The 11,405-nt window shown below is 41.5% G+C and overlaps 1 protein-coding gene across 1 annotated transcript; it reads right to left on the bottom strand.

Annotated features, from left to right (window-relative positions):
• Positions 1–408: 408 nt before the first annotated feature.
• Positions 409–9,801, bottom strand: wbp1 (WW domain binding protein 1). The gene is made up of 5 exons (XM_057361951.1): positions 9,547–9,801; positions 9,114–9,238; positions 8,323–8,335; positions 8,122–8,272; positions 409–2,496 (listed from the first exon to the last, which is right to left on the bottom strand). The coding sequence occupies exons 1-5, from the start codon at positions 9,607–9,609 to the stop codon at positions 2,048–2,050; spliced, it is 801 nt and encodes a 266-aa protein (XP_057217934.1). The 5' UTR covers positions 9,610–9,801; the 3' UTR covers positions 409–2,047.
• Between the last annotated feature and the right edge of the window lie 1,604 nt (positions 9,802–11,405).

Below are 11,405 nucleotides of genomic sequence, written 5' to 3'. Positions count from 1 at the left end.
AGACAAAAATGTCCACGGCTGCCATGAAGTGTTATACATTAATATTTTACCCGCCTCAGTTCTGATCATAACCAAACATTCATTCATTTTCAGAATTTTAACCATTTAAACATCAGTTTGTTTGTATATTAAGTATTGAGGGACTTCAAGCTCGCCTTTAATCTCTGTACAAAAACAACATATCAACAACAATTCAAATAAGGAATAAGAAAAACATTTGAATGACATAGAATCTTAAAATGTCAGTAAGATACCCTCAGTGACCTGAGATTTGTAATTTGCAGTGCAATAAAAACAAAAATTCAAACGGCACACACACATAGTGTAACTAGTTTAAAATATATTTAAGCAAATGTGGGCAAAATATTTAACTGGATCATGAGTGTAAAATTAATACAGACAGCCAGGTTGAAAGCAAAAGCTGGTGTAAATTTATTACAAAAATAAAATACAAATGACCATATATATATATATATATATATATATAGTAACCACAGCAGACAAAGTACTCTAGATACCTGACAGTAGAAAACACTCAGTGCTGGAAACTTTTCTTCCTTCATAATGAAATAAAACATCTTTTTGTGGCAAAAATCAGCCCATATAAATCAAGTACATCATCATTATCTGCTATCAGAAGAACCCCATCAAAGAAATCTACTGTGAAATGTTTCATTAAACGCACGTTACATGTTTTAACTGCGCGTAAAGATATTTACGTTTACAGAAAAACTGCAGTCCGTACGCAAGCTCTGTTTTGGCTCAATATTAAACATGATTTATTATTAAACATTGATGTCCAAAGCTTTAGATATCAGAGCACCGGCATATGACAGACATCATTTCACTATTTCTGAAAAAGCAAACATTAAAGTAGCTATAGAAATCATCAATCACACATCTGATACAATCAAAAACCCTGGACAAATGACACGACAAAATAGTCTCACAACATGCGAAACAAACAGTCTGGACTCACATTGACATGAATGAGCGTCAGCTGAAGGAACAGATGTATACAGCGGACACGAGAGGTTCTGTGAGTCTATGAGCCATACGAATATGAGATCAGTATTGCTCGTCGGTGCAGCACACAAAAGATTTCTGGATTCTGTTTTGCATAGCCTAGTTAGTCTGATTTCTAGTTTTTAAAAGGCACAGAATGGGTTAAGTCTGAAGATGTTGGGAGTTGAGGTTAAGAACAATGTTCAGCACATTCAGAGCGACACCCAGATAAATAAGAAGAAAACAAATGACAGCATGAAGCTCAAACCGCTGTGACAAACTGTAGAGAAAGCTCATCTGTGTGATATTTTCATTCTAGCCCTTTAACCCAAGTAAGAGTGTGGTGTGTACGTGTGCTTTAGGAGCTCAGTCCCTCATTCATAAGATCAGAGATGAAATGAAGTCATGCAAGGGCAACACATGTCCAGAACATCATCGCAACACTGTGTGTGCAGAGATCACACATGAACACGTTTTGTGTCGAGGCGTTTTTTGCAATAATATTTGTGCAGTCTGGAGGGGTCTCAAGTTCATGAGACACTGATTCTGAGCGTCTATTACTGTAACATGTCACACACAATTCTTATGACACAAACTCAGGAATCATCAGAATTCTCTTGTTGTAAAACACAACACAGAAGGACACTTTGAAAATCTTTCAAATCAGCCGTAAATCCCACAGGGCCAACAGTGAGACGATGACATCACTGATCGTGTGACCTCGTTTTCCATCATTGCAGAGGCTCATGGGATTGCACAGGCACACCGCCAGATGAATAACATTAAACACAAACAGCATCACAGAATATGTGTGTACTGCCCCATTAACATTGTGCAGAAGTGTGTGTCACTCTGGCGCTGATGTCACACTGCAGCTGTGTGCAAAGAAAACTGCCGGCTGTCAGTCTATCAGTCTGTATGTTAGAGTGTCAAGAAGAGGAGAAAGACGGTGTGAGGATATAAACAGACTTAAAGCTGTTATCAAATTTAAAAAATATCTCTCGTCATTCACACGATCATCATCGTAATCTCAAACGGAGCGTCACACAAGTCGCTCGGCATCGCCGTTGGGTTCAGACATCAGAGCCTTGTTGGCATCGATCTGACGCTCAGAGCAGCATCCGCCGGCTGCCCCCTGACACAGCCGGCCCTCCTCCGGCCCTAAACCCTCGTCTACGTCCAGCTGGCACACACACACCTCGATACCCGAGTCCCCCGTCACGTGTCTGCGCCGTGTGTTCGGATCCTCCTGATCAGTCCAATCGCAGGACGGTCTGTCAGACGCTTCCGCGGGCAGCTCCAGGACCACGGCGGCCTCTGGTCGGTTGATAGGTGGCTGGGCTTCTGAGGGCACCTCTGAATAGGGCGGCGGGGGCGTCGGGGGGTGACCGACCACCTCCTCATAGTCGGGCAGCTTGCAATCGGTCCAGAACCCTGAAAGTAATTCAGAGAGATACAAGCGACATGTCACTAAACCCAACCATAGTGTTGCTCAACTCAAACCAAAATAACTAACTTGACAGCTGCTGTGCTCATTTCGGAGGAACGGACGTGACTGCGCTCAGATGTTTCTGCTGAAGCAGGAGAATCTCTGTTGACACTCAAATACAAACCAGTCGACTGCTAGTCTTGTAAAGTTTTTCTACCTGACAGATGAAATTGTTTTTTTTATTATACGTTTATATAAGACACATTCTTGCACTCAAAATCATCTGACAATGTAAAACTTAAAACAGCACAAAACAAAAGTTTAACTGTGTTTTGTTTAACTTGACAATAAGACAAAAAAAACATCACTGGAGTTTTCTACATAAAATCATCTAAAAAACATTCTGTGAAAAGCCCATGACAATGATTGAATTCACAGAGAAATTAGTTACATTTACAATTAGTCATTTAGCTGACGCTTTTATCCTAAACGTTTTACAGAGAATTTAGGAAGCAATAATGCGATATGTCACAGGTGCAATAAAACAATAAGTGCTAACACTAAGTTAAATGACCAAATGAATTACTGATATGAAACTTCAATGATCATTTTCTTATAATTAGATCATAGACTAGATTTCACAGACTGGAACCCATAGATGAGGAGAAAGCGAGGAGAACTCACGCGGGTTAAGAGAAGAAACGAAGGAGAAAGAGAAGAGAACTCACGCGGGTTAAGAGGAGACACGAAGGAGAAAGAGAAGAGAACTCACGCGGGTTAAGAGGAGAAACGAAGGAGAAAGAGAAGAGAACTCACGCGGGTTAAGAGGAGAAACGAAGGAGAAAGAGAAGAGAACTCACGCAGGTTAAGAGAAGAAACGAAGGAGAAAGAGAAGAGAACTCACGCAGGTTAAGAGGAGAAACGAAGGAGAAAGAGAAGAGAACTCACGCAGGTTAAGAGGAGAAACGAAGGAGAAAGAGAAGAGAACTCACGCGGGTTAAGAGGAGAAACGAAGGAGAAAGAGAAGAGAACTCACGCGGGTTAAGAGGAGAAACGAAGGAGAAAGAGAAGAGAACTCACGCAGGTTAAGAGAAGAAACGAAGGAGAAAGAGAAGAGAACTCACGCAGGTTAAGAGGAGAAACGAAGGAGAAAGAGAAGAGAACTCACGCAGGTTTAAGAGAGAAGAAGGACGAAGAGAAGAAAGAGAAGAGAACCTCACGCGGGTTAAGAGGAGACACGAAGGAGAAAGAGAAGAGAACTCACGCGGGTTAAGAGGAGAAACGAAGGAGAAAGAGAAGAGAACTCACGCGGGTTAAGAGGAGAAACGAAGGAGAAAGAGAAGAGAACTCACGCAGGTTAAGAGAAGAAACGAAGGAGAAAGAGAAGAGAACTCACGCAGGTTAAGAGGAGAAACGAAGGAGAAAGCGAGGAGAACTCACGGGGTTAAGAGGAGAAACGAAGGAGAAAGAGAAGAGAACTCACGCGGGTTAAGAGGAGACACGAAGGAGAAAGAGAAGAGAACTCACGCGGGTTAAGAGGAGAAACGAAGGAGAAAGAGAAGAGAACTCACGCGGGTTAAGAGGAGAAACGAAGGAGAAAGAGAAGAGAACTCACGCAGGTTAAGAGAAGAAACGAAGGAGAAAGAGAAGAGAACTCACGCAGGTTAAGAGGAGAAACGAAGGAGAAAGAGAAGAGAACTCACGCAGGTTAAGAGGAGAAACGAAGGAGAAAGAGAAGAGAACTCACGCAGTATGGAGGACTAAACCTGCAAAAATTATAAATAAATGAATGTATAAATAAATAAATATATAAACGAATAAATGTAATAATATGAAAATAAATACAGGAATGAATGGTTTGATAAAACAAAATAATTCGTTTTAGCTATTATTGATCTTAGCTTTAACTTTTCTTTTCATTTTTTAAATTGATTTATTATTTTTTGTGTCCATTTTTAATTATTTTTAATTATTATTATTTTTTATTTTTAGATTATTTTATTTATCATTTCCTTTTATTTTTACATTTATTTATTTATACGTTTATTTATTTTTATATTTATTTATTATCGCATGTATTTATTTCCACTTTTATTTATTTATTCTTGTATTTATTCTTACTTTTCTGTGTCTTGTATGATAATTAGATGGGTTGGTCTTGCCTACTATTGGTTCAGCGTAGATTGAAGCGTTTGATCGATTACTCTTGACTTGTTTTGGACTAACGTCACGTCACTCACTGATCGTTTGCTTCGTGTATAACGTTTATGGCGGGCGCACAATTAGCTAGAGAGTTACAGCATTTAGCCAATGAAGTCGATAACCATGCATCAAATGACTATGTGTCATTCAGATTAGATGCATTATTGAGGATTTATTACAGATTGACGGAGAGATAAATACAAAGTTCTTCAAAATCTGTGCGAGTCAGGGGGTGCTAAGGTGGTGACCAAGTTCCGGTTACAGGTCCTCTGCCAAAGAGGTGCATGAACGACCTCAGCAGATTCGTCGATTCTGAAAGCACAAGACGACTTGATATTAAGATGTCTAATAAACACAGACTTTCTTGTTACATGATTTTGACATTCTTGTTAAGATTGCAAATTATTGGTATGATCGCCCGTAACGGCTGAAGCGAGGTGAAAAAATAAATAAAGCGATTTGACACGGGATTCGTACCCATACAATAAAGTGAGGCAGCGTGTCACTACGGTAACAATCATACTAAGCTATTTCGCAATGCTAGCTGCTGCGGATCTTTGCAATAATATCAAGATGTCACACAACAATATGCAGCTGGATGAATCAAGGGAATATGCCCGTTTTAACTTGTGACCTCTGTGTTATTTATCTCTTATGGAATGTAGTTTACGAGTACCGTTTAGTAACCACGTCTTTTTAGAAGGAATGGTTTCCATTTGATGGCCCCTGTAGTGAAAGAACGATGCTCATTACTACCGTGTTAACTTGTGACTTAAGTTCACTATGTCTCAATTCATTTACATTATGTTACATTAAATCTTTACGCTTTTTCTAACCGAAAGGCTGCTTATAACTATCACTTTGACAAAGCGTTAGCTTGCGACTTCGGTTTACAAGCTCATCTGTGTAGTTAAACCTTATTACATTTTGTGCTTTATGATTTTCACCAGTTGAACTGTAACACCACCATAGCACCCTCTGACTCGCACAGACTTTGAATGTGCTGCAAAGAGGCTAACAACCGAGGGAGAACTTTGTCATTTATCTCGCCTTCAGTCTGTAATAAATCATCAATAAGTGCATCTAATCTGAATGACACACGTCATTTGATGCATGGTTATCGACTTCATTGGCTAAATGCTGTAACTCTCTAGCTAATTGTGCGCCCGCCACAGTTACTTAACGTTATACACGAAGCAAACGATCAGTGAGTGACGTGACGTTAGTCCAAAACAAGTCAAGAGTAATCGATCAAACGCTTCAATCTAGCTGAACCAATAGTAGGCAAGACCAACCCATCTAATTATCATACAAGACACAGAAAAGTAAGAATAAATACAAGAATAAATAAATAAAAGTGGAAATAAATACATGCGATAATAAATAAATATAAAAATAAATAAACGTATAAATAAATAAATGTAAAAATAAAAGGAAATGATAAATAAAATAATCTAAAAATAAAAAATAATAATAATTAAAAATAATTAAAAATGGACACAAAAAATAATAAATCAATTTAAAAAATGAAAAGAAAAGTTAAAGCTAAGATCAATAATAGCTAAAACGAATTATTTTGTTTTATCAAACCATTCATTCCTTATTTATTTTCATATTATTACATTTATTCGTTTATATATTTATTTATTTATACATTTATTTATTTAAATTTTTGCAGGTTTAGTCCTCCATAGGTTAAGAGAGAGAAGAGAAAGCGAGGAGAACTCACGCGGGTTAAGAGAAGAAACGAAGGAGAAAGAGAAGAGAACTCACGCGGGTTAAGAGGAGACACGAAGGAGAAAGAGAAGAGAACTCACGCGGGTTAAGAGGAGAAACGAAGGAGAAAGAGAAGAGAACTCACGCGGGTTAAGAGGAGAAACGAAGGAGAAAGAGAAGAGAACTCACGCAGGTTAAGAGAAGAAACGAAGGAGAAAGAGAAGAGAACTCACGCAGGTTAAGAGGAGAAACGAAGGAGAAAGCGAGGAGAACTCACGCAGGTTAAGAAGAAACGAAGGAGAAAGAGAAGAGAACTCACGCGGGTTAAGAGGAGACACGAAGGAGAAAGAGAAGAGAACTCACGCGGGTTAAGAGGAGAAACGAAGGAGAAAGAGAAGAGAACTCACGCGGGTTAAGAGGAGAAACGAAGGAGAAAGAGAAGAGAACTCACGCAGGTTAAGAGAAGAAACGAAGGAGAAAGGAGGAACTGGAGAGACTCAAGGAAAGAGACCCGCAGGTTAAGAGGAGAACACGAAGGAGAAAGAAGAAGAGAAGGAACTCACGCGGGTTAAGAGGAGAAACGAAGGAGAAAGAGAAGAGAACTCACGCAGGTTAAGAGAAGAAACGAAGGAGAAAGAGAAGAGAACTCACGCAGGTTAAGAGGAGAAACGAAGGAGAAAGAGAAGAGAACTCACGCAGGTTAAGAGGAGACACGAAGAGGAGACAAGAGAAGAGAACTCACGCGGGTTAAGAGGAGAAACGAAAGAAAAGAGAAGAGAACTCACGCGGGTTAAGTAGGAAACGAAGGAGTAAAGAGAAGGAACTCACGCGGTTAAGAGAGAAACGAAGGAAAAGAGAAGAGAGACTCACGCAGGTTAAGAGGAAGAAACTAAGGAGAAAGAGAAGAGAACTCACGAAACATGGTTAAAGGAGAAAAACGAAAGGAGAAAGAGAATAACTCACGCAGGTTAAGAGGAGACACGAAGGAGAAAGAGAAGAGAACTCAGCGCGAGTTAAGAGGAGAAACGAAGGAAAGAAAGAGAATCAGTAGACGTGACGAAGGAAAGCTCACGCGGGTTAAGAGAAGAAACGAAGGAGAAAGAGAAGAGAACTCACGCGGGTTAAGAGGAGACAACGAAGGAGAAAGAGGAGAGATCTCACGCGGGTTTAAGAGAGAGAAACGAATGGAAAAGAAAGAAACCTTGAGTAAGAGGAGAAAAGTGCAAGCAGAAGGTAACAGCGAAGCGTAGAGAAATGGAGAGGAACAGAATAGGAAGAAAATAGAGAAGAGAAGAACTCACGCGGGTTAAGAGGAGTAAACGAAGGAGAAAGAGAAGAGAACTCACGTCAGGTTAAGAGGAAGAACGAAGGAGAAAGAGAAGAGAACTCACGCAGGTTAAGAGGAGAAACGAAGGAGAAAGGAGAGAATCACGCAGGGTTAATGAGAAGAAACGAAGGAGAAAGAGAAGAGAACGTCACGGCGGGTTAAGAGGAGACACGAAGGAGAAAGAGAAGAGAACTCATCGCAGGGTTAAGAGGAGAAACGAAGGAGAAAGAGAAGATAGGTAAGAGAAACGGGGAGAAAAGTAGACTACGCGGTGTAGACACGAAGGAAGGAACTAGAGCGTAAGGAGAACGAAGGGAAAGAGAAAGAACTCACGCAGTTAAGAGGAGAAACGAAGGAGAAAAGAAAGAACTTCACGCAGGGTTAAGAGGAGAAACGAAGGAGATAAGAGAAGAGAACCACGCAGTGTTAGAGAGGAGAATACGGAAGGAGAAAAGAGAAGAGAACTCAGCGCAGGTTAGGGAGGAGGAGGAGGAGAAGATGAAGGAGTTGGAGGCCCCTGATATGCATGAGACTGATCTCCTCGGAACGCTGTCTCCTGTCTGGCAGACTGCATCTCCACCATCGGCGATGGTCTATTATGCGCAACAACAGCTCACCACATGATTATGGAGAGTCCACATACCGAACTCAGAACCCTGTACACACACAGACACCACACAGACTACACCTCGATTAGTCTGTGGTAATAGACTTCAACCCCCGCCCAGACAACATATGTGTGTCTAAACACAGCTCATAATAGTAACTGTTTGTGGTCGTGTGTTGCAGGTGTGCATTCTGTGTGGTGTGTTGTGGCGGTGTGTGTTGTGGTGTGTGTGTGTGTGTGTGTGTATGTGTGTGTGTGTGTGTGTTGTGTGTTGTGTGTGTGTGTGTTTGTGTGTGTGGTGCGTGTGTGTGCTGTGTGTTGTGATGTGTGTGTGTGATGTGTGCTGTGTGATGTGTGTGTGTGTGTTGTGATGTGTGTTGTGTGTAGTGTGTGTGTGTGTTTGTGTGTGTGTGTGTGTGTGTTGTGTGTGGGGTGTGCGTGTGTGTTGTGTGTAGTGTGGTGTGTGTGTGTTGTGTGTTGTGTGTAGAGTTTGAGTTGGTGATAAGTGATGGTTGTGGTGGGTGGGTTGGCGTGTGGTGTGAGGGTGTTGTGGATGGTTAAGTGATGTATGTGAGATGTGTGTTTGTGTGCGCTGTCGTGTGTGTGTGTGTGTGTGTGTGTCGTGCTGCTGTGTGTGCGTGTGCGTTGTGTTGTTCGTCTGTGTGTGTGCTTGTGTGTGTGTGTGTGTGTGTGTGTGTGTGTGGTGTGTGTGTGTGTGTGTGTCGTGTGTGTGCGTGCGTGTGCGTGGTGTGTGTGCTGTGTCGTGTCGTTTGTGGCGTGGCGCGTGGTGCGTGCGTGTGTGTGCGTGTGCGTGTGTGTGTGTGTGCGTGTGTGTGTGTGTGTGCTTACACCAGAGCTCATAATAATAAGTGCAGCATTCAGTCTCTCCGCAGCAGTAGCCCATCTCACATCTGTACTGCTCATTATTCACTCCAAAACAATAATCTTTACCCTGTTCAACAAACAAAACAAACACTTGCATTAAACACACTGCATCACTAAGTTAAGTTACACGAACACGCTCGCTGACTGATTGTTGAACAAAGCAAATCTTTAGTCTGTAACTACAAAGTCAAATGTTTTGTGTGCATCTTTTCTCTAAAGTTAATGCATAACAATGTTTAACAAAGAGTGTGTCGTTCGATAGACGTCATCTGTTAACCTTTAATGCATAAAAAGCGTCGATTGTTTATTGTTTTGCGGCTTGTCAGCGGCTTGTCGAGGCCGCGGAGGATCCTCGAGCTTGAGTTACAGCCTCACCTCAACCAGGCGCGTCCCCGCGCACAGTAGCCCTGCGAACGAGCCCAGGATCCTCCGCGGCATCTTATTAGGCGTTTCTCTTCAAACTTAACGCGCAGATATAAAAATAGTTTAACAAACGCGATAAACGCCCGCGACAGATGCTAGCGACATGTTTGCGCTCCTCTCGTGAACGTGATTTCACGTAATCTCGAGAAGAGCGCGTCACTAGTGATGGCAGTTTTCGTTCATTTATGTGATTCGTGATTCAGTGACCATTTCTCCATACATTGCATATATACGCCAGTAGGTGGAGGAAATGAGTGTCTTATGTGCTACAAATCAGTGAAAAAACCCCGAAAAAAATACTAATTTATCTCAGAAACGACAAGAAAGCGGATTGTTTTCTAATTTGTGAAATACGGTTGTAGCCAGAAGGGATACAGCTACGACCGGAAGTGGTGCAAAATCTCGCCATATAATTACAATAAATTACATTAGCTAACGCCTACACATACCCTAAACATAACCTTACAATAATACAAAAATATTAATCAACTGTTTTCAGCATGACAAATATTATGAGGTAATTAAGTGCGCATGCCAGTGGAGGTAGCTGTATCCCTTCTAGTCAAAACCGTGAAATACCGAAAAGGACTTATCGTGCTAGAGAAAAAGTAAAGTATTTTAATACCGTGTTTGTGTAATGTATATTAAGTCACAACATATGCAGTCAGGGCTCTCAAGTTTTGAACTGAGTTCCGTGGCGGCGGCGGGGGTTTGGGTGGGGACGGGGGTCTGAACTGAAAAATGTGACACATAAATTTGTACAAATAAAAAAATATTTAATTCATCATTTCTTAGTGCAGGTGTGTGTGTGTGTGTGTGTGCGTGCGTGCGTGCGCGCGTGCGTGCGTGCGTGTGTGAGGGAGAGATAATGGTTAGTGTTGTTTATTGTAGGTGTTGGTAGCATGTTTTGAGGCCTTCAGCACAGGGGTTGGTGGCTCCCACTTGAAACACTGTGGTTCCAGGCCAGCCATTTTCACTGTCATGATGGATGACATAGTTCCATCCAGTGCCAAGCTGTTCCTGGTTTTGGTTTTATTTAGTCCAACCATGGAGAAAACCCTCTCAGCGTCTGCATTTGAATGAGGGAGCACTAACACTAATGCAGCTATTTTAGAAAGCCTCCCGAACTGGCTGCCAACATGCCTGCTTATGTCCCTCACGCCTTGATGGGCACAGGAGTTCTCTTGTCTACAGACTGAGCACCAGTAGAAGGAGCTGGCGGTTCCCATTGTGATGTATGGCCATCGGGTTGACCACTCCTTCTTAAAGAAACACCTACAGGTGGCTGCTCTACTTAATCCTCTCTTTTTCCCTGTTTCCAGTGGGTTCTCCACTGTCTCCTCTATGGTGTCCTCCACAGTCTCTTCCACGGACTCATCCTCTACTGACACCCTAGCTGTCTCCTCCACCGCCTCATCTACTGTCTTCTCCACAGTCTCCTTCTCTGACCTGGCCACCCTTTTAGGGAGCTGATCCTTTAGAGCGAAGCATGAAAGAATGCTCATTTTCCTTTTCCCTGACATCTTTGAAATAGACAAATGTAATATTTAATACTATACATTGTCTGGATAAAATATAATGAAATAGCCTAGGCCAAAGGTTTTCACAATGTGAAATGTGTATAATAGTTTTTTCTTTCCTTTTCTTTCCTTCTGAATCAGAACTAATACTAAACAAGTGTCAGAATAGCTGCTGAAATGAGCAGGGATGAACACATGGTGTAGTTGCAGCTAGCAAAGGGATTCACTCTTAAAGCTGACTGTATACTGTTTAAGATATATATTTTCAATTACTGAAAAGTTTTTATGTTA

The sequence above is a fragment of the Triplophysa rosa genome, linkage group LG2 (genome assembly GCF_024868665.1).
Source record: "Triplophysa rosa linkage group LG2, Trosa_1v2, whole genome shotgun sequence".
Classification (NCBI taxonomy): domain Eukaryota; kingdom Metazoa; phylum Chordata; class Actinopteri; order Cypriniformes; family Nemacheilidae; genus Triplophysa; species Triplophysa rosa.
The sequence above is the reverse complement of the archived record's forward strand: the minus strand, read 5'-3'. Positions and strand labels throughout refer to the sequence as shown.